Source organism: Gymnoscopelus braueri (genome assembly GCF_963280865.1).
Source record: "Gymnoscopelus braueri genome assembly, chromosome: 11".
Lineage (NCBI taxonomy): Eukaryota > Metazoa > Chordata > Actinopteri > Myctophiformes > Myctophidae > Gymnoscopelus > Gymnoscopelus braueri.
In genome coordinates, this window is record NC_137613.1 from 15,590,302 (window position 1) to 15,618,070 (window position 27,769).

At 40.6% G+C, this 27,769-nt stretch overlaps 3 protein-coding genes across 23 annotated transcripts in view; 2 read left to right on the forward strand and 1 right to left on the reverse strand.

Moving 5' to 3' along the window:
* LOC308095351 (protein NLRC3-like) overlaps positions 1 to 12,403 on the forward strand; it is a 77,688-nt gene extending 65,285 nt beyond the window's left edge. For 11 of the 21 annotated variants that reach the window (XM_080442395.1, XM_080442391.1, XM_080442376.1 and 8 more), the window contains 3 exons: positions 928 to 1,056; positions 2,746 to 2,795; positions 10,077 to 12,396. In XM_080442395.1, the coding sequence (XP_080298521.1) occupies positions 928 to 1,056; positions 2,746 to 2,795; positions 10,077 to 10,618 (721 nt within the window). In that variant the 3' untranslated portion in view covers positions 10,619 to 12,396. Of the gene's footprint in view, positions 1 to 927; positions 1,057 to 2,745; positions 2,796 to 10,076 lie in introns of all 21 variants that reach the window. The other 10 variants (XM_080442380.1, XM_080442381.1, XM_080442379.1 and 7 more) reach the window with 5 other exon arrangements.
* The window catches only part of LOC308095465 (C-type lectin domain family 6 member A-like), a gene marked incomplete at its 5' end in the record, with an annotated part of 116,720 nt that extends 95,285 nt beyond the window's left edge, over positions 1 to 21,435 (forward strand). Inside the window, 3 exons of the mRNA XM_080442523.1 lie at positions 19,075 to 19,226; positions 20,270 to 20,394; positions 20,822 to 21,435. Of these exons, the coding sequence (XP_080298649.1) occupies positions 19,075 to 19,226; positions 20,270 to 20,394; positions 20,822 to 20,951 (407 nt within the window). The 3' untranslated portion in view covers positions 20,952 to 21,435. The remainder of the gene's footprint in view (positions 1 to 19,074; positions 19,227 to 20,269; positions 20,395 to 20,821) is intronic.
* Positions 21,436 to 22,693: 1,258 nt separating this feature from the next.
* Positions 22,694 to 26,747, reverse strand: LOC308095466 (GTPase IMAP family member 6-like; the record flags this gene model as incomplete). The annotated part of the gene is made up of 6 exons (XM_080442524.1): positions 26,611 to 26,747; positions 26,462 to 26,533; positions 26,286 to 26,345; positions 24,686 to 24,763; positions 23,039 to 23,973; positions 22,694 to 22,900 (listed from the first exon to the last, which is right to left on the reverse strand). The coding sequence occupies exons 1-6, from the start codon at positions 26,657 to 26,659 to the stop codon at positions 22,694 to 22,696; spliced, it is 1,401 nt and encodes a 466-aa protein (XP_080298650.1). The 5' UTR covers positions 26,660 to 26,747.
* Between the last annotated feature and the right edge of the window lie 1,022 nt (positions 26,748 to 27,769).

Consider the following 27,769-nt stretch of genomic DNA (forward strand, 5'->3'; position numbering starts at 1 on the left):
AACCCCAATTTAACCAGTCCAAATATAATTTACTGAACAAAAATCATGACTTTGTTAATTAATGCATGTTCACTTCTTCTCTCTCTCTCACTGCCCCTCTCTCTCTCTCCCTCTCTCTCTCTCTGCCTCTCTCTCTCTCTCTAACTGCCTCTCTCTCTCTCTCTCTCTCTCTCTCTCTCTCTCTCTCTCTCTCTCTCTCTCACTTTCTCTCTCTCTCTCTCTCTGCCTGCCTCTTCCTGCCTCTGCCTTTTCCCTCGAAACCGCTTATTGCTGCTTGCAGCTATATTTTCTATTGATATTAATGGGTGCAAGTGTCCATTTCAGTAATAGGGATTTCACTAGATGACAACCCTTAAAAAGTTTTGCAGGTACAAAGGTGATCTCGATTTGCTCCCTATAAGCATGTGGTCTTTTTCTCCTTCCTATGAAACATCTTTCTGAACTCAAACATTTGGGGTTGATGAACTTCTCATTCGTATAGATTATTATTTGGTCTAAAGTTTAAAAAGGATCAAATAACTGACAAATACCTATGAGACACAGAGAGCTGGAACATCCTCAAACATTTAAAATTACATTTGTGAGAAACATTAGGATAGCCTTGTTCATTTGTTGCAATTTGCAGATGATCTTGCAATGATTGTTTGATGGTAGTAACAGCCTTGTATTAAAGTCTGCAAATGCATTAACTATAGTGGGACAAGTGAGCTAAACTTTATCTTAAGAATCTGTCTTTGTTTTCTTTCTTGTTTTGTTTTGTTGTATTTTTTTTCTTTCTTGTTTTCCTTTCCACCTCTTGGGTCACTAGTCCAAAACCCTGACAGTCCATCACGGCCAAGTCCAGGTTCTCAATCCAGGAATAATGTATATATAACGTGTTTCATTGTTTTTTAGTTTTTTTAATCTGGTGTCTCATTCTTCATTCAGACTGGCCCAGTGCTGCTTTTCAGAGAGATGCTGTGAAGTTCTGGCCTCAGCTGTAAACTCTCATCCCTCCCTAAGAGAGTTGGACCTGAGCCTCAACATGGTGAATGATTCAGTTCTGGAGAACTGCATGTGAGTAGACTTGGACTGTGTCCATGTTGGATAGTACAGTGAATGTGCAGTGTTTCCCTCATGTGTCTCTTAACAGTGTATTCACTCTGACACAAAGTCAAAAATAGATGCAAATATGTATATATTTAGTTAATACTTTAACCAACAACCTGTGAAGACTGAACCAAACCAACACTCGGAGACAGTATTTGCGAAGGCCTCACAGGGCGTTTTATTTGTAAATATGGCACGTCCACAGGGGGGAAACCCCTGGTGCCGTTTGGTGATATGTTTCAAATCATAAATAAACAACACAAACCTTTCACCCCTTCGGGGCTCTGTGTCAGTAATTGTCCATGTGTTTCTCCTTCACACCCTCTGCGTGGGATTCCAGTCTATGGACTTTCCGTTTACACCTATGTTGCCTAGAACAGAAATATAAACATTAGACTCCGAGTTATATAACACCAAGTAATGAGGAGGAGAATAAGTGGAGGTTCGCTTACCGCCTGTGCACCTGTCTGGTCAACGTGGAGAGTCAGGCCATACTGAGGCAGAGACGGTGCTTTTGGTCTGTCTTCCGTAATATAATTCAAAAAGTGAAACGTTCATATATTCTAGATTCATTGCGCATAAAACAAAAGGATATATTATACAGAAATGTGGACCAACTGAAAAATATGTTAATTTATGCACTCAATACTTGGTCTGGGCTACTTATGAACACATTATTTCATCAAGGGGGCGTGGTATGGAGGTGATCAGCCTGTGGTTCTGTTGAGGTGTTCTGGAAGCCCAGGTTTGCTTTGATAGCAGCCTTAAGCTCATCTGTATTGTTGAGTCTAGTGTCTCACCCTTCCTCCTGACAATACAACATCTATTCTCTGTGGGGTTCAGGTCAGGTCAGTTGTCTGGTCAGTTAAGCACAGTAATACCATGGTCAGTACACCAGTTACTAGTAGTGTTGGCTCTGTGTGGGCAGGTGGAAGTCCTGCTGGGAAATGAAATCAGCATCTCCATAAAGCTTGTCAACATACAGAAGCACAAAGTCCTCTAAAATATCCTGGTAGATGCTGTGTTGACTCCAGTGTGAAGTTTTCACTGTCAGTGATGATTTTGGGTGCCATCATGTCATTTGGTGTTGGTCCACTGTGCTTTATCAAGTCCAGAGTCAACACAGCATCTATCAGGATATTTTCAGATGTCTAAACAACATGCGATCTAAATAACATTCTGCACATTTGTGGTTGAGAAATAACAAGACATATCCAAGATATATCTGCATAGTAAACTTCCATTAAGAACAAGATATATCTGCATAGTAAACTTGCATTAAGAACAAGATATATCTGCATAGTAAACTTGCATTAAGAACAAGATATATCTGCATTGTAAACTTGCATTAAGAACAAGATATATCTGCATAGTAAACCTGCATTAAGAACAAGATATATCTGCATAGTAAACTTGCATTAAGAACAAGATATATCTGCATAGTAAACTTGCATTAAGAAGGGATAAAGGAGAGTGGAGTGCTAGGGGTTAAGGTGGAGTCTGAGGAGGTGATGAGATCCAAACTGGGCAGCAGTGAGTATGTTTGGATGGGCTGCAGGGCCAAGATAATGATAAGAGAAACACTGTAGTGTCAGGTAGTGGAGACATTGTGTTAGACAGATAGACATTGATGCATTTTTGTTCTATTTCCTACAGAGTGAAACATGGAGGAGAAGATCAGCTTAAACCTCAACTCATTACAAAATGTGAGTATCTGTCTGTCTGTGTCAATAACATTTTATACACAGTTTTATACTCGGTTGGCCCCTCCCCAGATACTGTCCTGAAAACTCTGCTCTTGGCCTGGCCCTTAACCCCTTAAGACCTGGAAAGCCTATACGTTGTTATACCTTTAAAACCGGGAAAGCATCTGTGTCATTTTAAATGTTGCTTTTTTTAAAATGTAATAAAACATTTAAGTTTTTCCGAAAATTAAGGTCATGTGGGTTGACAGAAACAATGGGCCTCATTCACTAACCTGGTCATAAATAAGGTGTATATCCTGGTCATAAATAACAGTATATTGGGATAAGTCAATTCTGACGTGTGATTCATGAAAGAGGGTTCAGAGCTGTGATTTGTGCGTATCACAGGTGTATCTCATTTGTGTTCTAAAGTCACTAGTGTGATCCCGTGTAGATCCTTTGTATTGTTCCACGCCCCATTTAACACCATAAAAGGCAACCAGAAATAACCCACGTGAAAAAAATAAAAAACAGATCTGCAAAATTACAACTTGTCAAGTCGCACCACATTGACAACTTGTACATCTGTTCTGTCTGGAAGTGAGTTCCTCGATCGCACGATGGATCAGCTGAATGTTAATAAAGTAATGCTCTCATAATGAGAATCAGATCTACAAGCTTAGATGTTGTCAGCTTGTAGATCGGCTTGTAGATGTAAATACTGTAGTACATAAAAACTTAAAAAAATTGAATATGCATAATGAATAGGAGATCTACAAGCTCACAACACCTCGCACACGTTGTGAGCTTGTAAATCAGCTTGTAATTCCTCGTATCAGCTTGTAATTCCTCCATATTTCAAAATAACTAAAATAGCCGATCTACAAGTTAGCAACGCTTCACACCATGGTGTGAGGCGTTGCTAACTTTTAGATGAATTAGCTGATTGTTTTCTATGTAACACAGTGGTTTCCAAACTGGCGGTCTGGACCCCCAGGGGGGTCCCCAAATTATTTTGGGGGGTCCCCAGATGATTAGCTAACACATTTTTGGAGGGAACCCTTATTTGTAACTATATCTTTCAGGACGGAAACCCCTTTTGGGATTCTTGTTGCTATAAACAGTATAGCAACATACATTTGTTGTAATTTTTGAATAAATATTAGATTTTTTTCAGAAAACTTAGGTCAGGATTTAGAAGGTGTTTTTAGAATGGGCCTCAGGTCTAAATGGGTTAATGTGTAACATTGATTTCAGTAAACAAACCAACATATAGTATAAGTGTATACAGGGTATCTGCACATAAAGTTACAATTTAAGGACTTTTAAGACCTTTTTAATAGCAAATTGGCCAAATTGTATTTTCACAATATTTATCTGTGGAACCGAGTCTATAAACTAAATATAATGCCTCATCTCCTACAATTCCCCACACCCTGACAAGTGCTTGTCAGAGTGGGGGGGTCCCCAGTTGAAATATGATTATTTTTGGGGGTCCCCAGTTCAAATGATTATATTGGGGGGTCCCCTGTTGAAATAATGATTATTTTGGGGGGTCCCCATTTCAAATGATTATTTTGGGGGGTCACAGACTTAAAAGTTTAGGAACCTTTGATGTAACAGACGTGTGTATTTTAAGAGGAGTAAAGTAACTAAGTACATTTACTCAAGTACTGTACTTAAGTAACATTTTGAGGTATTTTTACTTTACTGGATTATTTTCAATTTTCAGTACTTTTACTTTTACTCCACTACATTTCAGAGGCAAATATTGAACTTTTACTCCACTACAATTATTTGAAAACTTTAGTTACTAGTTAGTTGGGAGGATTTCTATTATTATTACTGTATTATTACTGTATGATCTGTCTCCAAGACTTCAAACTCGGCCTGTACGGCAAGTCGCTCTTTATATAAACCCGGGGAGGGAGAGGAGGCATAGATTGTGTCCAGCTGAGCAATACGTTTAGTTAGTTCAGAGAATTTTCCTCTCTTAATCTTCCTCTCATAGCTACTGTATGACATTATTTCACCTCTGATGTACGCCTTCAGTGTCTCCCATATCAGTGATGGGGACACATCAGGAGTCGTGTTTACAGAGAGAAAAAAATCTATTTGTCTTTCGATAAATTGCACAAAACCCTCATTAGAGAGTAAGCGACTGTTAAAGCGCCAGGGGGCGCGGCTACCATCAGACCCCTTAACATGTATATTCATTGTGACTTGGGCGTGATCCGAGATAACAATCGCATTATGATTAATTTACTTTACAGAAGGAAGGATCCTATTGTCTACTAAAAAGTAGTCAATGCGACTGAAAGTCTGATGTGCATTTGAGAAAAAGGTATACTCTTTTTTTAAAGGATTAAAAAAACGCCATGGGTCAGATATCGAGAATTGTTCCATAAAGGACTAAATCACCTTAGCAGATTTCAGAGGTGTACGAGTTCGGGTGGAGGAACGATCTAGCTTGGAAGATATCCAACAATTAAGATCACCACCTAAAATAAGGAATCGTGAAGCCATATCTGGAAAACTAGCAAACAAAGATCTAAAAAGGTCTTCGTCATCCCAGTTTGGGCCATAAATGTTACAAGTAACACTGGAGTATTATACATTTCCCCACTAATAATTAAGTACCTTCCATTTGGGTCTGCTATTACCCTGGAGCACACAAAGGACACAGCTTTATGCAATATAATAGCCACTCCTCTAGCTTTACTCTGGAATGAAGAATGGTAAATATGCCCAATCCAATTACTCTTTAGCCTTGTCTGGTCCGGTACTCTTCAGAATCAGAATCAGAATCAGGTTTATTGTCACATCACAGGTTTACAAGGTAAAAAAGTGGGTGAAATTCGTTTTTGTACATCGTTCCCATCGCAACGTTAATTTCCATAGAAAGAAGAGGGGGGGGGGGAGAAGAAGAGGGGTGGGGGGCAAGTGGGAAGGAGATAAAAAAAAACAAGAGAACAACAGAAGGCCAAGACAAGTTATCTACATATTTACAAAGTACCTGAGATAATAAAAAACTAAGGTGCCTGAGCATAGCAGCAATGTATGTATACTGTGCATGATATACTTATACTGTGCATGATATACTTATGGACGTTAAGGTGCTTAGAGAAAAAAAAAAAGAGCACAATAAAAAAGACAAAAAAGTCAGTGCGTTATACATGGGATTAAGGTGCAAAAGGTCAATGCGTGTCCACCTAGGGTGGACTGACCCTAGTATAATCCGCAAGTAGCTCCATGAGGGAGTGCAACAAAAAGTCATTTGTACCTGGTGTAGTCCACAGGTATGTCCGAGGGGGAGCTAAGTCCAAGTCATTTGTCCCTGGTATAATCCACAGGTGTGTTCAGGAAGAGCCAGAAAAGTCTGCGACCAGCTGGACAGTACCGCCTGTTGTCAGGCTGCTGAACAAGGCTTATGCCTCATTCAGCATTCTGACAGCAGCCGGATTAAAACTGCACCAGTACCTGGTGGTGGAACTCTTGATACTGCGGTAGAGCCCCTTGCCCGGTCGTTGTAGGGGTTTGAACAGTTTGTGACTTGGGTGGTGCTTGTCCTTGATGATGCGCTTGGCTTTGACCACGCACCGCTTTTTGTACAGTTCCTGGAGCGCTGGGAGCTCGCCTCCCATTATCCGCTCTGCCGATCGCACTAAGATCGGCTGATCTTTTCTCGGGCAGTGCAGTTCCCGATCCCGTTCTCTTACAGTTCCCGTTCTCTTACATGGGTTTCTTGTAAAAAGATCACCTGAGCACCCAGACGCTGGAGATGATGAAGTACTTTACTGCGTTTAACAGGATTATTGATGCCTCTGCAATTCCACGTGCAAAATTTTATCCCGCCTCCATCTTGTTGTGCCAATGGAGAAGCCATTAGAGGCCAGATGTGATTGACACAGATAAAAAACTACCCTAGGACATGGTGAATATTGGTGGACCAAAATGACACTGCGTGTTCTCATCCATACACACCAAACATACAACATAAAATGAACAACGGAACAAATAACGCAACCAAACAAGGCCAAACAAAACAAACTAACCCAGTGGTTGTTAAGCCACTTTACCTCCCCCCCAAATGGCAGAAGTGTCTTCCCAAACCAGACACGCCGATTAACCCTTACTATAACTAAGACCATTGTTATCAATAGCCCATAGCTACCTGAGAAGAAGAAACAAACAAATAACTAATAAATAGTGTTTTGAACCTGCATGAGTGGGTGAGAGGGACATAAGGCCCTCAAATCCGTTACATACTTCGCCACACGGCGGCCCCGCACGCCGGGAGCGGCCGACCCCCAAACCCCTCCCCGCAGCGCAAAAATGAATGCGCTGCGGGCTCGGGGGGCCGCCACCCCCGCCCCGCGACACCGCCGTAGGGCACAGCAAGTGTGGATTGTTCACATAGACAGCCATCGTGGTCAGGGCAAAGAAAACAAACGGAAAAAAAACAAACAGACAAAGTAATTTAGAGGCTGAGAGCCTGATTCCCACTCCGCCCCACGACGGCGCCGTGCGTCAAAGCAGGTCAGACCAGCAGGTCCCCTCAACACGGCAAATGTGTGACGCATCCAGGGTCTGCCGGTCTACCATCCCCGCGACGCCCCCCCCACAACAGAGCGCAAACCAGGACTCAATGCCAATCTACCCAACAAATTAGTTTAATTTCTCCATTAAAGTAGAAAGTCAACCATCGATGTGAAATATGAAAACTAACCTAAAGGTAACTCTTGGAAGTGTGAAAACTTCCAGTATAACTCCTGGTAACAAATTATCCATAAACTTAATTTAAGTAATCCGCAAGCAGAGCAAAAAATTTTGGAAAAAAAAAAAGAAAAGGAAAAGAGAAAAAAGGGGGAGGGGGAGTGACAAAGTCAACATTAACACTATGGAACCTTAGAGCAAAGCTCTTTTCCTCCCTTCTCCTCCCTCCTCCCTCCCCCGAATAAGAAAATTAGTTACCCCCAAATTCAACACTGTACTCATTTAGAGGAATCCATGATGGTTAACTGAAACAGGACGTCATAGAGGTGTAGTGTGTCAGTGCCTGCTCTACACTCCACCGCCCGACGAGGACGCGTGCCGAGAGCAGCAGGTCCGCAGGCCCCGCGACACGCCGCAAATGCGACACCCCGTGAGCCCGCAGATCGGTCGCCCCGTCTCGCAACCCCGCCCCGCAGCACAGCGCAAACCAGGCCTCAAAGCCAATTTGTCCATGGATTCAGTATTAATTGGAGCAAATTCAACCAAAAGAAATGTAAAAATGAACATCAGCTTGACCTCTCATGACAGACTGCCCATGAGTTTAACCCAAATAGTCCATGAAAATAGAAAAAAATAAGAATTGCACTTGAATATAGCGATTATAAGAAAATACTTTGCATGTGGCTCTCTATGAAAAAACATCTCAAGATTAGTATGATTTATCCATTGCTATGTACAGAGAGTGACAACACTTCAATGAGAGAGGCATAAAATATAGCACTAGAGAAATAAATAACAATGGTGAGAAAAGAAAAAAAAATGACCATATCGTGCGTAGTGAGTTATTTCAAACATCAGCAAGTAGAAGATCACGCTCATCCAAAGTAATTTAAAAAGCCAGATGCAGAGCAGAACTCTGCACTGGAATAATTATGATCCATAAGTTAAATGGTTTATTACCATCATGAATGTGATGTTTAAAGCCTGCTGGATCTTCCTCAGACCTCAATATATCAAACATAACAAAGATAGCCGATCTACAAGCTCACAAAGCACATCAGTGTGATGGGTTATGAGCTTGTAGATCAGCTGTATTTAAAAAAAGATGCTGATCTACAAGCTCACAAGGATCATATTGCGACACGTTGTGAGCTTGTAGTTTGGCTTTGTTTAAAACTCAAAAGTAGAAGATCTACAAACTCATGAGTTAAATTGTGACAGATTGTGAGCTTGTAGATCAGCTGTATTTCAAACATGAACTCACAATATGTAGTTTAAAGTGTGATGAACTTTTATATGGACTTTTACTTTTTTTAAACAGTGGATCTACAAGCTCAACTGTAGATCAACTTGTCACATTGTGACAGGTTGCAGATTGAATTGTAGATTATCAATAATTGAAATTAAAAAAATATCCGATCTACAAGCTCACCATGCGTCACATCATGAATGCGTTATGAGCTTCCTACATAAAAATTAGGAGATCTACAAGCTCACAACGCCTCGCATCGTGACACGTTGTGAGCTTGTAAATCAGTTTGTAATTCCTCTATATTTCAAATATAACTAAAATAACCGATCTAAAAGTTAGCAACACTTCTCACCATGGTGTGAGGCGTTGCTAACTTATAGATGCTGAATGTTTTCTATGTAACACAGTGGTTTACAAACTGGGACCCAGGGGGGTCGCCAAATTATTGTGGGGGGTCCCCAGATGATTATCTTAATGTGTAACATGTGTATACAGGGTATCTGCACATTTATAAAGTTACAATTTAAGGACTTTTAAGACCTTTTTAATACCAAAGTACATTTACTCAAGTGCTGTACTTAAGTAACATTTTGAGGTATCTTTTATTTTACTGGAGTATTTCCAATTGTCAGGACTTTTACTTCTACTCCACTACATTTCAAGGCAAATATTGTACTTTTACTCCACTACAATTATTCGAAAACGTACTCCCTAGTAACTTTGTAGATTTTGATTATTCTTACAAAACATACATTAACCACTTCAGCCCTATATATATTTTGGCCATTTGAAAATAGACGATCTACAAGCTCACAATGTGTCGCGATGCAACGCATTGTGAGCTTGTAGATCTGCTATTTTCATATGATTTTTATACAATTTATACATTTGAAAACTTGTGAAACGGGACATTCTGCGTAATGAGTACTTTCTACTTTTGTTACTTTAAGTACATTTTAATACCGATACTTTTGTACTTTTACACAAGTACATTTTGAACTCCGGACTTTTACTGTAACAGAGTATTTATACATTGCAGTATTGATACTTTTACTTAAGTAAAACATTTGAATACTTTTCCACATTGATATCATTTCACATAAACTTAATGTAAACATTTCTCACAGAAAGTCACTTCTCACCTGGAGGCTTTAAGACTGTGTGTGTGTGTGTGTGTGTGTGTGTGTGTGTGTGTGTGTGTGTGTGTGTGTGTGTGTGTGTGTGTGTGTGTGTGTGTGTGTGTGTGTGTGTGTGTGTGTGTGTGTGTGTGTGTGTGTGAGAGTGAGATAGTCAGTGAATGATGTATGTAATGTTTACTGTGTTTTTCTCTTCAGATTTCCATCCTCTCACACTGGACACAAACACAGCATACAGAACCCTCTCTCTGTCTGAGAACAACAGAAAGGTGACAGAGGGACAGTATCAATCATATCCTGAACATCCTGACAGGTTTGATGCATGGTATCAGTTTCTGTGTACAGAGGGTCTGGCTGGACGCTGTTACTGGGAGGTAGAGTGGAGTGTAGAGGTTTCTATAGCAGTGACTTACAGAGGGATCAGCAGGAAAGGATATGGTGGTGACTGTAGGCTTGGATACAATGACAAGTCCTGGAGTCTGGTCTGTAGAGATGGAGGTCATGGTAACAGTTACACTGTCAGTCACAATAGTAAGGACACTGTCCTCCCTGTCAGTCCCTCTGGCTCCAACAGAGTAGCAGTGTATCTGGACTGGCTTGCTGGGACTCTGTCCTTCTATAAAGGGTCCTCTGACTCACTGGCACACCTGTACACCTTCCAGAACACATTCTCTGAACCTCTCTATGCTGGGTTCTGTGTCTGGTCCTCCTCCTCAGTGTGTCTGTGTGAGCAGAGATAGAGTCTTTGAGTGAGTGCAGGTTGTCATGGTTACCACTGGTGCAATATTCCAAACCCTCATTCTTTGTATTTGAGATTGAAGCCAGACAGTACATTAAAACAATTTATGACTCAAAAAATAAGAAAGCTGCAAGAACTGTCTTTTTGTGTTCACTCTTTAATGTTTTCTATTAGTAAATCCCCCCTCTGGCTCTGATGATATTATATAGAAGTATTGATAACTTCTTTGTTTGTGTATGTTGTTTGTGTTTGTTCGTTTTGTATTGTATTGTATTTCATGAGAATATAAATAAAGATTAAAAAAAATAAATAAAAAAAGCACAGTGACAGTCACACATTAAAGCTCCTGTAGATTTTGACCTTTGACCCCTGACCCCCATAAGACAAGATTTGTGTTAAAAATGTTACAAATTATATAAAAAACTAAAACATGTTTCCTAAAATAGATTTACAAGCTCACAACACATCACATTATGACACAAATATGTTCAAATGGGGGTCCCTGGCACAAATATGTTCAAATAGGGTCCCTGGCACAAATGTGTTCAAATGGGGGTCCCTGGCACAAATATGTTCAAAGGGGGGTCCCTGACAGAAATATGTTCAAATGGGGGTCCCTGGCACAAATATGTTCAAATGGGGGTCCCTGGTCAAATCCATATTAATGTCAAACTCTATGGTATAAAATGAGTCATCACCACAGGGAGCTTTAGATCTTAGATTAGATTAGATAGAAGTGAACAAACCTCCACTCCATACATTTATAAATATGTATCATAAATACTGTCCATCAACACTGATGATGATGATGATGATGATGATGATGATGATGTAAATATCAGTGTCATATTGTGTCTCTTATGATACAAACTCATATTTGATGTAATATTTTATTTTTGATATTTTTACACAATATACAGAGGAAAACTGTATATTTGATCATGTAATTATGACAGTAATAATATTGTTTCTTGCATATATAAACCTTTATACTTTAACCACTTGAACCCCATATACTATATTGACTGGGGTCCCCCATGGTTCTGTAATTGGTCCCCTGCTTTTTCCCCCTCTACACCAGATCTCTTGGGTGAAAATAGCAGATCTACAAGCTATCTAATAGTTAAGATCTACATCACAAAGCGACACATTGTGATCAGTGTTCATTTTGACAGCAAATTATAGTCATATCTCAGTCATTTTGAAATGTTTTAGTTTTAGTCTAGTTTTAGTCGACTAAATATCATAAGATTTTAGTCGACTAAATCTACAGTTGATTTAGTCGTCTAAAATGTATTTTGTCAGGTTGTGATGGCGTCGTAATGACTGATTTATACTTGGCTGGTGCCAAAAATAGCCGATCTACAAGCTCACAACGAGCCTGTGACGCGTTGTGAGCTTGTAGATCGGTTATTTTCAGAGTGCATGGACTTGCATGGACAATCACTCTGGATTCAAACATCTACTAAATGTGTTTATGAACTCAAATCAATCATTGTTTATTCATTGATTCATTATTACATAATTGTTTCCTCACTCATTCCATTATTGTGTTTTCATTGAATATGAATGTGATATTATTCTCATTCTTCACATGTTATTGTATGATCATGTGTAGAAGTATGAATAGTTTAATAAATGTATTCTTGACAGTCTGTCGTGGTTCCTGTGTATTGATATTCATAGTGTTGTCATGACAACATGGCCACAGCTCATTGGTCATGTATAATAACTACGTTGGATCCATTGGAACAAAGGTTATTATTTTTCCATTTCATGAAAAGGCAACACTGCTGATTACCTGCATTATACCTGCAGTAATCTGATTACCTGCATTACACCTGAAGTAATCTGATTACCTGCATTACATCTGCAGTCATCTGATTACCTGCATTACACCTGCAGTAATCTGATTACCTGCATTACACCTGCAGTAATCTGATTACTGCATTACAGTCTGTGTGTGTGGGAGGGGGAGAGGGGGAGGTCATCGAGAGACATTCACCAAAGAGGGCTTGTCCCATTAAGAGCAGGGGTTAAGGGATATAGTGACTTCCGGTTCCGGGTGAAGTTTGTTGTTGTTATGGCTGACCGCAGTGAATGAATGAATAAATGAATGTTTGTACTGCTCACTGTGAAGGTAACTAAACTACTTCGACTTGCCTACGTCTCCTGTTTCATCCTCCATGTTGGTGACTCTGTGTAAAGCAGCGATGTCAAACTGGTGTTTCGCGGGCCGTTTCTGGCCCGCGACGTCGTCAAATCTGGCCCGCGAGGTGTTCTGAAAAAACGGCATTTAATACTACCTCGCTCTAATGGAAAAAAAACGAGAGAGAAAAAAAAAGGCAGAAACAAACGCCAGCGCCCAGCAGCTCCTTACTGAGGCTGCCTGGGGGTTGAATACTAGACAAACTTGTTATGTGAGAACAATGACCAAGCCGTGAAGCCACAGCCAAGGTCATTAACATACAGAGGACCATCACCATTCAACTCTACCTGAGAGAACGCATCACAAATCCGGTAAAACACCGTTGTATGGAGAAGTATATGTCAGTTGCGTCTCTCGATCATCTGGAGGAGTAGAGAGTGGCTGCATTCCTCCCCACACCCCGCCCCCCCACCTCCCCCCACTTTGTAACCAGTGTTGCTGTTCTAATCTTGAAAACTAGAATCCATTTGTCAGAGGGTGTGACATTAGTAGGATAACCAGCGATAGTTAAGAGCCTGCGCAGGGCAAAATAATTAACACCAGCTGTGAACGCTTGTGTGTGTGTGTGTGTGTGTGTGTGTGTGTGTGTGTGTGTGTGTGTGTCTCTCTTTCTGAAATGAAACTGAAAGCAATAACTTCTCCAAAACGAAGGAATGGCAGGTCTGATGGACAAGAAATAAATCATCCTTTTGCACATCAGTGTTCTGTTCGTTTGTCAACAATGATCTAAATGGGAAGTTTATTTCAGCAGCTAGAATGTGACAGTTTTAGTCCGTTTTTTGATGCGCAACACAGCCCTCGTTTAAGTGAATTGCTTTCACCTGCTGTTGCTGTGCGTTGTGTGCGCAACAGGGCATATCTTCGCCAAGCCAGGGTGACCTACCCAGGCCCATGAAATTCATATGCAGGCATAGTAGCCAATTAGAATGAAATCTGCAAAAACTGACTCATATACTGATACAGAACCATATATTGGCTATATATTATCGTTAGAAATCTTGTATGTTCCTTTTTGGGCGGTGAAACCGCCCCTATAAGTGAGGTTTTGATATTTGTACAACAAATCCTGCGCTGTGATTGGCCGGTGGCCTGCATTTGTACAACAACATTTGTACAACAAACCCTGGGATGAGGGATTAAATCATGTCAAGGACCCCCACATTGATATGTATTTGGCCGTGGACATGTTGTGCCAGGGACCCCCAGAAGAGAAGATTTATGTTTAAAAAAATAAACAAAGTGGTTAAAGTGATTGAGATGCTACAGTATGTTAAATACTTTTGCTGGGGAATCCCTATACCTTTGAACTGCATTAAAATACACAGCAGTTATGTGCTTTAATACAGTGATGGAAGAAGTACTCACAGTTTTTTACTCAAGTAAAAGTATCAATACCGCAATGAAGAAATACTCTGTTACAAGTTATTCTTATCATTATTATCTAGAGGAATCTCCAAAACTAAAGTTCCTTGTGGCTTTTTATCACTGTCCTATCAGGATATCAATAAAAGACTGTTTTGCTTATAAAGTGTCGCTCGCTCTAATTTTTGAAGATGTATTTGATGTTACCTATTTTATTTAATACATTTGACATTTCATTCACTAATATATATACAAAATATATTAAAAATATGTATTTGTTTTATTATTAAAAACACATTTAATAAAATAGCGAGAAAAGCCAATCCACAAGCTTGTGGGCTTGTAGATCGGCTATTTTCACTAACTTGTGCTTTAAGAAACGAGGCATTCTGCCCGATAGCAGCTTTATTCATCTTCTAATTAGACCTATTTGATCTTGTGGGGGAAATGCAGCTTTCAGCTTTGCCCAGCTGATGTCTGCCCACAGAGGAGCAGTTTGGAGTTTAGTGCCTTACTTAAGAACACTCAGACACACTGTTGGAGTCTGGACTTGAACCTGTGACCTTCTGCTCACCAGACAGTCACTCTATCCATTCACCTATATGGATGTCTCTTTAATCACAGTGGTTCTCAAACATTTTGTTGTCAAGGACCCCCACATTGATATGTATTTGGCCACGGACCCCCACGGGCACACAAAATAAGTATTTGGCAAGATGTTGGGGACACGTTCACTCTGTGTCAGAGCTGGGAATCAAACTTTCAACTTCCCATTCTGTAGGCAGACTCTTGATCCATTGAGCCACTGTGTTACATTTTATTTTAAGCTTCACCAAAAGACAAATGCATAATGACATAAAAGCCAGAGGCTTTGTGGTTTCTAAACCTTCAAACATATAGACAAGCTAGACCGTTTTTATTTTAATTTGTTAAGTTAGCATTATTAAATATCACTAGTATTATCATTATTATAATTTAACAGGTATTAGTATTAGGATAATTTTCCATTGATTGATTTGTAATTACCTATTTATTTTTGTATAGTTATTACTTTCTGATTATTGCATTTAATTTTTTAACACGGGGTGTATAAAAAAATAATTTAAAAAAAGTTTGCAAGAAGATAAGAGATGGAATGCAAATATTAAATGTAAACATGAATATCTTGCAATAAAAGTATTGGAAAAAAAAAAAACATCTAGACAAGCAACACAACAAACCATAGACAAATATGCTGTTGTGTAAGTTTTTTTCATCTTTTTATTGTATCATTGTTTGTTGTTAACTTTAATCAAAGCAGAATGAAGACTGTGATGAAGCAAGGCAGCAGGCAGCACAGTGTGTTGAAGTGCTGTCTACATCAGGGGTCTTCAACAGGGGTCCGGGACCCCTAGGGGGTCCTCAGAGCTACTATAGGGGGTCCACCAAATCTTTGTGTGATAGGATTTAGTTTTTTTACATTAACCACTTGAAACCTAGAATTCCTTTTCTGAGGGGAACATTAGCCGAAAATAGCAGATCTACAAGCTCTCAACGCCTCGTGCTGCGAGGCGTTGAGCTTGAGCTTGTAGATCTGCTATTTTTGGCAAAGAGGCTATAAAAAAAATACTTTAATCTGAAACACAATTGTATACAATATAGAGTAGGGGGTCCCTGCTTCATCTCTCTCTCAGCTAGGGGGTCCTTCAGGGAGGGGGTACTCTGTAGGGGGGGTATAGTCTGTGTGTGTGGGAGGGGGAGAGGGGGAGGTCATCGAGAGACATTCACCAAAGAGGGCTTGTCCCATTAAGAGCAGGGGTTAAGGGATATAGTGACTTCCGGTTCCGGGTGAAGTTTGTTGTTGTTATGGCTGACCGCAGTGAATGAATGAATAAATGAATGTATGTTTGTACTGCTCACTGTGAAGGTAACTAAACTACTTCGACTTGCCTACGTCTCCTGTTTCATCCTCCATGTTGGTGACTCTGTGTAAAGCAGCGATGTCAAACTGGTGTTTCGCGGGCCGTTTCTGGCCCGCGACGTCGTCAAATCTGGCCCGCGAGGTGTTCTGAAAAAACGGCATTTAATACTACCTCGCTCTAATGGGAAAAAAACGAGAGAGAAAAAAAAAGGCAGAAACAAACGCCAGCGCCCAGCAGCTCCTTACTGAGGCTGCCTGGGGGTTGAATACTAGACAAACTTGTTATGTGAGAACAATGACCAAGCCGTGAAGCCACAGCCAAGGTCATTAACATACAGAGGACCATCACCATTCAACTCTACCTGAGAGAACGCATCACAAATCCGGTAAAACACCGTTGTATGGAGAAGTATATGTCAGTTGCGTCTCTCGATCATCTGGAGGAGTAGAGAGTGGCTGCATTCCTCCCCACACCCCGCCCCCCCACCTCCCCCCACTTTGTAACCAGTGTTGCTGTTCTAATCTTGAAAACTAGAATCCATTTGTCAGAGGGTGTGACATTAGTAGGATAACCAGCGATAGTTAAGAGCCTGCGCAGGGCAAAATAATTAACACCAGCTGTGAACGCTTGTGTGTGTGTGTGTGTGTGTGTGTGTGTGTGTGTGTGTGTGTGTGTGTGTGTCTCTCTTTCTGAAATGAAACTGAAAGCAATAACTTCTCCAAAACGAAGGAATGGCAGGTCTGATGGACAAGAAATAAATCATCCTTTTGCACATCAGTGTTCTGTTCGTTTGTCAACAATGATCTAAATGGGAAGTTTATTTCAGCAGCTAGAATGTGACAGTTTTAGTCCGTTTTTTGATGCGCAACACAGCCCTCGTTTAAGTGAATTGCTTTCACCTGCTGTTGCTGTGCGTTGTGTGCGCAACAGGGCATATCTTCGCCAAGCCAGGGTGACCTACCCAGGCCCATGAAATTCATATGCAGGCATAGTAGCCAATTAGAATGAAATCTGCAAAAACTGACTCATATACTGATACAGAACCATATATTGGCTATATATTATCGTTAGAAATCTTGTATGTTCCTTTTTGGGCGGTGAAACCGCCCCTATAAGTGAGGTTTTGATATTTGTACAACAAATCCTGCGCTGTGATTGGCCGGTGGCCTGCATTTGTACAACAACATTTGTACAACAAACCCTGCACCGTGATTGGCCAATCACAGTCTATTCAGGACTGTGATTGGCCAGTGTCACATGACACATGTGCATAGCCCTATATAAGAAACCATAACTTAAAAAAACCCATAAATTGGTTTTTTTTAAGTTATGGTTTCCTCCATAATAAAGAGTGTTTCAATAAATGTATTTATTTTTTTGTACATGATTGGTTGACTCGATTCAGTATTGTGATTAGCTAGCAAGACACCGCCCACTTCACACAGGGTGTGATTTTTTTATTATTATTTAAAACAATTTAAAATCGTGAATATAGCCAAAATTACAACACCAAAGGCCAAGTGGCCTTGCCCCTAAAATGACGAAATTCCAGGCCTGAACTGCAGACATTATATTGCCTTTTGTTAGGCTATTCAATGTTAGTTTTAATTTCTTGAAATCATATTTATTTAATTTGCAATACTTCAACTGTATGGCATGCTAAGGTTTTGAGACATATTGTATTATATTACTACACAATAGTAAATAAATAATTCTAAAAATATGCTTTAAATAACTGATCTATGGATTATATAGTTATGATAAGTGTTGCCATAATCATGTAGCTCTACAACAGAGGCATAGCCATGACAGCAATGGTACAAAATAATATTTAAGAAAATGTATATATATATTTTTGTCTCCGCCAGGCCGAAGGCATGGCAAGAGAGTATGTTTTACCCTCCGTCCGTCCGTGTGTCCGTGTGTGTGTCCGTCCGTCCTGTCCGTGTGTTACCAGCTAATCTCTGGCACCGTTGGCCGGGTCGCTGCGAAACTGTGCACACACACTCCCTGGATGCCAATTCAGAACCTCTGCCTCAAATTTTTCACATGGGCCTGTTATAGCGCCACCAGGAGGCCAATTTTTGCAAAGCGCATTTTTTCCCATTACTCCTACAGTTTTTAACCAAACCTCATGCAAATCGGTACACAGTATCTCTATAGTCATGTGATCAACACGGATCTGTCCGATTTCCCATATTCCATCCTCATTGGTTAAGGTTGCCATCCAAACTTTGCAGGATTGGTCCGTTTTGAACAAACTGCCTCAAATCATGAACGCAGCTTGCCATTTCCCTAAAATTGCACACACACACATTCCCACTAGGCCGAGGAAGAAATGCCACTTGAAATGTTTCAAATCAGCCTAATGGTGGCGCTATAACCAGCAGGTCTAATTTAGCAAAACAAATTTTTGGAACAAAATGCCTCAAATCATGAATGCAGTGTCCGATTACCGTGAACGACCTAAGAATAAATGGCACCCTTTTCACATTGGCCTATTATAGCGCCACCAGGAGGCCACAATAACGTGCCTGACCTGGCGGAGACCTGTGCTCCGAGGAGCACTTTTTCTAGTTTAAATAATCATTTTCAGCCATTTGGCCAAGTGTTTCCTATATTCGGTATTCGGTTTCGGCCAAGAATTTGATATACTGTAGTTATAGCAGTGACTCAGGTGTAGTGGAGTAGAAGTAAAAGTACTGGAAATACTCTAGTAAAGTAAAAATACAGCAAATCTTTACTTAGGTACAGTACTTGAGTAAATGTAATTAGTTACTTTACACCACTGTTGTTCTATAAATCTAATTATTTAACCACCCACACACATTACCAGGTATTGCTTAACTTCAAATTGAATTATTCTACTTAAAATGGTTTATTATTATTATTATTATTATTATTATTATTATTATTATTATTATTATTATTATTTTAATTTTCTTATTATTATTATTATTATTATTATTATTTTCTTCTTCCCAGAGCGTAAGTGTGAGCCTTGCCCTGAAGGATGGCTGTCTCTAGGTGAGAGGTGCTATCTGCTCAGCAAGGACAGAGCTGACTGGATCAGCAGTCAATACCACTGTATGACACTAGGGGGCACTCTAGTCATGATCAGAACACAGGAGGAGCAGGTGAATTATCTCTCATTGCTCTCTCTCTTTCTCTCTCTGCTCAGCTGTCTCTGTCACTCTCTCTCATTCTCTCTCTTTCATTCTCCCTCTCCCCCTCTCTGTGTCTAACTACTGTATATTGTTGCCTCTCTCTCTCTCTCTCTCTCTCTCTCTCTCTCTCTCTCTCTCTCTCTCTCTCTCTCTCTCTCTCTCTCTCTCTCTCACACACACTCATTCTCTGTCTCCCTCTCTGTGTTTATCTACAGTATATTGTTGTTTCTCTCTGCTGCTCTCTCTCCATCTCCTTTAAGGTAGGAGAGGCTTTTTGTCGCTATTATCTCAATCTCTTACTTGTAAAAGTGTTTTAATTTTCATCTGTGTTTTGACAAAGTGGTTTAATTTGTGTGATAGACTTCCCTTCCTTGTGTTTTCAGCAATTCCCAAAGACAATTAATCTGTGTCATAGAAAGCACACACATTTCATGTAGTTCTATTATCTATTATCTCTATTCATTTTCATTGTGCCCCAGCCCCTGGCACACACACCATGAAACTGCATCACAACTATATTTATTGCTGGTTCTTCCCCTGCTCTGACTTTCATGTGACACTGACTTAATACACTTAAGCCCTGTACTTTGTCATGCAATGATGTCATGCAAAAATAGCAAAAATAAATAGCCAATCAATAAGCTCAGAACACTTCTGATCTGCCACTTTTCACTATTTTGGAAATATTTGCCTATAATGCCATGTACAAAATAGCGACTCCAGGTTGAAAGTGATTATTGACGAGGCCAGACAGAGGTCAGAGAGAGAAGGATGAGCCTGGCTGGACACTGTGTCAGGCACCCGGAACTGGTGGCGAACAAACTGACTCTGTGGTTGTCAAGGCTCAGCTAGGAAGGGAAAGAGACACACCACCTACGTAGACACACTGCGGTGTGACAGCGAAGCTACGCTGCAGAGCTCAAGACCCTGATGCTATTGGTGTCTGTGCACTCTTGCATCATCATCATCATCGGTTGGTATTTGAGCATAGTGTTTTTGTTGTTTGCTCTCAGGTGTTCCTGTGGAAACAGGCCCAGAGCCTGAGCCAGGGAGATTCCTACTGGCTGGGCCTGAGGAGCAGCGTTGCTGATGGGACCTGGCAGTGGGCCGACTCCACCCCCATAGACAAGAGCCCACAGTAAGACCAGAACTGCAATCACAATGTTAAGATCACTGATGGAAACACTTTACATGCAGGGTGGCCCCTAGATTGTTTAACCCTTTAAGACCTGAGGCGATTCTTTAAAAAAATCTAAATCCTAACAGTTTTTGGAAAAAAATCGAAACATTTTTTTTTTCACGATTTTTCAAAAATAGCAGATCTACAAGCTCATAGCGCGGCACTCGGTGCCGCGCTATGAGCTTGTATATCTGCTATTTTTGAATAGCCAAAGGCATCTTAAGTGACACAGAAGCGTTCCAGGTATCAATGGGTTAATATAGGGCAGCGGTTCCCCGGTTCCTTTTCTGGATCAGGGCCCACTTGAAAATCTCAAAAGCGTCCGCGGCCCACCCATCTGACCACTTAACACAAAACAAGGAGATGTGTGGCCGTCTGTCCCCAGGAGACCGCTACCAGATGAGCTGGTACACATCCAGGTGCACCAACCGTCTGAGGAGCATCTGCCAGAGACCCCAGGGAACCCTGTAGTGATGGACAGAGGAAGATGGAGGACACCTAGCTCTGGTCCATAGCGTTAACATAACTCCTAACGCTATGGACCAGAGCACGTTTGTGTGAGGAAGGTTACGTTCCCGTTCAGTGTTCCCTGATGCAGGCTACTGAATTTAAATAGCCAGCATCAGGGCCCGCCGTTACGACGCTACGCCACTGGGTGTTGCCCTGTGCATGTCTTACTCCCCTCATTGGTGCGTGATTGAGTAGTGCTGATGAGTGGCTGATTGACTACCAGCTGGTGTGAGTGGTGACTGAGTGGTGTCTGAATGTGAGTGGTTGGCTACTAGGTGGACCTGCTGGTGATTGGCTCCTGTGACCAAGCTGTTGTAGACTATAAAGCTTTCAGTGTTCCATGCCTCTGCTTTCCTCCTAGTCAGCCTCCAACCTCACCATCAGTGTAGGTCAGCATTTTAGATTTGTGTTAACATGGGTTAGTGTGCAGCCTTGGTACTGTAGGGACTGTGGGCCTGTCTGTTTTGTTCATGTTTTTCTTTCATTATAGTTGGGTAAGATCTTGTACTTTTATTTTACTTTATAATATAGGTAAGCGTAGGATTTTATTTTGATTAGGTGTTTAGGGCCCTCCCTGGGGTAGTTTCTCCATGTTTGTCAATTCTATAATAAATCCCTGTCTTTTGGATTTTAAACTGGTGTTGGTTGGCTGTGTTTGAGGACTGGAAAGGAGGGAGTCTATATTTTATGCAACACCTGGTGACCCCTAGGCCGGGTCCTAACGATCACACAAAAGTCTATGTTAGAAGCATAATATAACTCTTTGGACAACCATGTTTGGCTCTCCTTTAGGATGCACTGCAACCAACACACCTGTATATTTAGTCCTCGCTAAATTCCATCCAGAAAGCCTTTTGTGTGTACAGTAATGCATAGTAAAGTGTAATACAATGCAGCATGATGTAAACTGTCGTTCATGTAGATGTATTGGAAATGTACAAAATGTTATGACATACATATTCAAAACTTAAAAAGGCTGTATTAGTGCAAAATGCAAATTGGCTACAAGACTTTGTCCTGTTTCTCCCCTGTGGAGTATAGTCCAGGTTTAAGATGACCCTGGTTCTTCTCAATCTTCATGTCTGGAAGACTCCAGAGGAGAGGACAGAAGAGAGGATCGGTCAGCCCTGGTAAGGATATAGTGGTGTACAGTGTCTGAAAGGAATCTTATAGGACAGCGATTCCAAACTTGTAGGCTGGGCCATCAGGATATTGGAAATGGGCCCCTAAATAATAGAATTGGCAAAACACTAAGATCTATTGATAATATCCTATGGACAATTTAATCACCTGCTCTTAAATCTCCCTACCTCAACATGTAATTGTTTTTAACTTACAAATGTTCTATTATGGTTTATTTTGTTGTTTCTGTGTTTTATACATGTATGTGCCTTAATTGTTGATTTTTGTGTATGTAATCTCGTCAGCATTGCAAATGAGGGTAAACCTCAATGCTCTTTTCGAGAATAAATAAAGGTTTCAATCAATATAACATTAACATTGACAAATGTATGAAAAAAATTATTGATACCTATAAATGGGAACTTAAAAGTATGATACGTTATTTCCATTGAACTGAGCTGGAACACAATCGATTGATTGATATGACTGAACATAAAGTAACACTAGTTAGGAAAGAGGGTTTAATATGAAAGATGAAGTTTAATCATCATCACCATAACATGAATTAGAAGAAACTGCTAAAACTATTTACAGAACCCTGCTTCTGCTCTCCTTTCTTCCCCCCTCACAAGTTCTCCCCTTCACTTCCTGATGGCAGTTTTCTCAGTATCTTCAGGCGTTTGTCCAGTGAGTCTTGATACAACTCCTCCAGCACTGAATAACGGCTGTCGCTCTCCTTTAGTCTTTGTGTCAGTGTTGTCATCTCTCTGTTCTTATCCTCCACTTGTCTCTTCAACTCTCTCTGCATCTTTGTGTTTGAGATCATGATGTTCTGGATTCCAGGCAGGAGAGCCTTCATCAGGTTTCTCTCTGCTTCCACTCTGGCCTCTGCTTCATAGGTTTCTCTCATTTTGTCTATGTCCTGTGTGTGTCTCTCTTCCCTCTCTCTCCTCTCATTCTCTCTCTTTGCTCTAAACCTCTCCAGCTTTCTCTCCATCTCCTCTCTTCTCTCAGACTCTCTCCTCAACTCTCCTTCCAGATCTCTTTTCTTCTCTTCGTCCCTCTCCTCCTTCATTTGTCTCTCTAGTTCACTCGTTCGATGGTCGATCTTCCTGATGTCTCCCTCGTGCTCTTGGATGGATCCCTCTATCTTCCTCAGAGAGTCATTAAGCTCCTTCTCAAACCTCTCCCTCATCTCCTGCTCCTCCATGTGTCTCCTCTCCTCCATGTCCCTCTGAATCTTTCTCTCCATCTCTCTGACCTGGGCCTCTGCCTCCTGGTAGGTCTGAGTGCTGTAGAAGCTCTCTGTGTTTCGTGCAACCATGCTCTCTATCTTCTCCAGCAGCTGTGAAACCTGACCAGCATTGCTGCTGTCCGTAATGTTGAGGATGTGGCATCTGTTACCACATTTCTCTACAAGCTGCTGGTGTTCCTGACTGTCTGCTTGGAGAAACTCCTCAACACTCTTCTTTTTCATACTGTCAACGTGGATAATGATGACCATACTGTGTTCCCAGCAGCTCTCTCCAAATGCCTCCTGCACCTTCTCCATCATCCCTCTCACCTCTCCTTCAGAGGGCTCTGCTGGTATGACCAGGAGGAAAGCATGGGGACCCGGTGCGGACAGACGTACACACAGCCCCACATCCTGCCTTGTGTCCTCCAGTGAGCGTCCAGAGAAGTCTGGAGCGTCTACCAGCACCAACCGTCTCCCACAGACGTCACCCTCTCTCCTCCTACTTCTCTGGCTCAGTTCAGAGGAGCTGGCCTCAGCACCAAACACCTCCCTGCCCAGGATGGTGTTTCCTACTGCGTTCCTCACAGCTACAGTCCTCCCCAGTAGCACCAGTCTCAGCTCAGATGCAGTGGGAGACACTGGTGAGTCCAAAATGCTGTCTGCTGCCACTGAAACACAAAACAATGGAAGAAATTATAAAACTGTACCAGATATAACACAGTATTCAGTAACTATATGCAACGACTATATGATATCACAGATGATTTAGGTGCCCCAGACAAATCTGAAGTTATAGCAAGAACCTCTGCATGTTATGCTCAACCCTTAAAACCCCTTCCTGTCTGGTGTAAAGAAGTGACTGGTGACCATGTGTATTGGAGGAGACACCATGGTAGTCTCAATCTGGGAACCCAGTCCGCTAAAACACATATATATATATATATATATATATATATATATATATATGTATATATATATAAAATATATATTTTCTAACTTTTTTTCAAATTCGGCAGAATCTGTCTTGAGAGATTATGGCAGTCTATACCCCTAGACCAACAGCGGGGGAGTTGCCAGCAATGTGGAAAACTATGCACATGGAGAATTGGCAATGACCAAATTGGGAGAGAAAATGGGGACAAATAGTACAACGGCACATCTGCAGACAAATTCCACTCACTTAACTCCATACATCAAGTTTATCTATTTTTCTTTCTGTATTGAATATGTTTAAACCTTCAATAAGACGCTTTAATATGGTTGCGAACAAAATGTTAAACACATTGAAAATATTTGATTGTATCATTTAACAATGTTCATAAAATAATATGCACATAATATGTTCCCCGAACTTTATTTGAAAAAACATCATAGACTCACTATCTGGAGGGAGCAATTCCATGCTTTCTCTCTTCCTCATTGGTAGAGTGGAGTCTTCATCTGTGGTCTCTCCTCCCACTGCAAAAGAACAGTCACAGATATCGATAAAACTGTCCAGTTGGACTGGAAACCAAAGAGAGGGAAAGAGATTTAGCTACAGTATGTAGCCAATAATGAAAGTAAAGTAAAAAATAAAGTTTAAAAATATTATGGTAAAATGGTCCATATACCTACAGTAAATCCTAATGCTCCTGGACATGGGTTAAATCACGTAAGAAGGTGAATAAATAAAAAATGAGGCCGGTAAAATCACCTTAGGGCCAACTGTTTATAAGACCTTTGCTTTCCAAAAAGTATAGTCTAGAAGTCATATAAATGAGTCACATACATCACATGGTAGGTAGTGATAACTGCCATTAAGCTACAAGATTGGAAGGGTTATCATACCAAAATATAAACTAGAGACATGTAGGAAGACAAAAATACAAAAACTTTACGGTCACCTTAGGTGGTACCAAAATCTGGCTTGGCCCCTGGACTACTATGGGTCTGGTGGACCCTGCTGGTGATTGGCTCTTGTGACCAAGCTGTAGACTATTAAGCTGTCTGTCTCCTATGGCTCCGTTTTCCTCATAGCCAGCTTCAACCACACCATCAGTGTTTGTCAGCATTTTAGATTTGTGTTAACATGGGCTAGTGTGCAGCCTTGGTACTGTAGGGGCGGGTGGCCTGTCTTTTTCAGTTACTGGTCTGTTATTTTCTTTTATAATATAGGTAAGCATAGGATTGTCTTAGGATTAGAAGTGTATAGGGCCCTCCCTGAGGTAGTTTCTCCATGTTTGTCAATTCTATAATAAATCCCTGTCTTTTGGATTTTAAACCGTTGTTGGCTGGCTGCGTTTGAGGACTGGAAAGGAGGGAGTCTACCTATATTTTATGTTAAACCTGCTGACCCCTAGGCCGGGTCGTAACAATGACACAAAAGTCTATATTAGAAGCATAATATAACTCATTGGACAGCTATGTTTGTCTCTCCTTTAGGATGCAATGCAACCAATCACTTTGATTATTGTAGTCCTCAGTAAATTCCATCCAGGAAGCCTTTTGTGTGTACAGTAATACTAAGTGCATTACAAAGCAACATGAGGTAAACTGTCGTTCATATAGACGTAGTCAATTAGTATTAATAAGTATTATCAATAAGTATAACACTTGGGGTGCTATATAAAGAATGAGGAGTCTCTTTAGAATATCAGCTTTTTACTGTCTTCATTCAACGTGTACAACCGGTAAACTCAGTACAACAACAACAACATTTTCTCCTTCTCCCTTTCCTCTCTCTCCTTTTCTTCCCTTACTCTCTCGCTCCCCCTACTGCTAGGCATAGGAACTTTTCAGTCTGACATTAGTCTTAGTTTCAGGTGGATTTCCATGGATGGATAACCATACAAAGATGACAAAGAAGACAAACTCCAAGCACACTCCCGACCAACAAGGACGTCCTTGCTTGTCGGTAGTGTTTTTGGAGTTCGCCCATCAGGCTTCCTTTCATCTATGATTAACATCATGATCACAAAATGAAAGAGTAACATGGACTCACTGTCTGGAGGAGACATCATACTGCGTGTCCTCCTCAGTGGAAGAGTGTTCTCTCCATCCTCTGCAACACAACATAAACAGTGATTTTATTGTAGAGAAAATAAAGGTGTTACTGGGCTATTAAATGCCCCGGAATGTACTGTACATTACAGTACTTTTGTACTTTTGATTACTAACTTTCTGGAGGAATGTTGATGCTCCATCTCCTGATTGGTATCTTGGGGCCTGCTGTAGAGGTATACCCACTCTCTATAAAACAAGACAACTAATTATCAACTTACTAATTAGACAACACACATAAAGGAAATATATTTCAGATTACTGACCAGTCTTTTTGTCTGATTCAGTCCTCAGTTTCTCGAATTCAGTCTTCATATGACAGATCTGCTGAGCTGCAATGACAGGTTGAAGATATGCAGTATTTATGTTTTGATGAACCACTGAAAAGATAATCTAGAGAGATTAGTTTTTTTTTAATAATCCCATTCTCACCAAGCTGTTTGTTTTCAGTGATGACATCATCCCATTCCTTTTTCCTCATCTCCAGCTCTTCATCTTTCTGATTCAATTGTTGGTCTTTTTCTGTCAGTAGTTTAATACTTTCCTCCTGTTGGTTGTCTTTTTCTGCTAGTAGTTTACTACTTTTCTTCAGTTGACTGTCTGTTTCTGTCAGTAGTTTATTACTTTTCTTCAGTTCTTGAACTTTTTCTGTCAGTAGTTCATTACTTTTCTTCAGTTGACTGTCTGTTTCTGTCAGTAGTTTATTACTTTCCTCCAGATGGTTGTCTTTTTCCGTCAGTAGTTTATTACTTGTATCCAATTCTTGTTCTTTTTCTGTCAATCTTTTATTACTGTTCTTCAGTTCTTGTTCTTTTTCAGTTAGTTGTTTACTTCTTTCCAACAGTTGGTTCTCTTTGTCTGTCAGTAGTGTATTACTTCTGTCCGATTCTTGTTCTTTTTCTGTCAGCAGTTGTTTACAGTCCTTCAGTTGGTTGTTTTTGTCTGTCAGTAGTGTATTACTTCTATCCAATTCTTCTTCTTTTTCTGTCAGCAGTTGTTTACAGTCCTTCAGTTGGTTGTCTTTGTCTGTCAGTAGTTTATTACTTGTATCCAATTCTTGCTCTTTTTCTGTCAATCTTTTATTACTGTTCTTCCGTTCTTGTTCTTTTTCAGTTAGTTGTTTACTTCTTTCCAACAGTTGGTTGTCTTTGTCTGTCAGTAGTGTATTACTTCTATCCAATTCTTGTTCTCTTTCTGTCAGTAGTTTAATACTGTTCTTCAGTTCTTGTTCTTTTTCTGTCAGTAGTTTATTACTTTCCTCCAGATGGTTGTCTTTGTCTGTCAGTAGTTTATTACTTTCCTCCAGATGGTTGTCTTTTTCCGTCAGTAGTTTATTACTTCTATCCAATTCTTGGTCTTTTTCTGTCAGTCTTTTATTACTGTTCGTCAGTTCTTGTTCTTTTTCAGTTAGTTGTTTACTTCTTT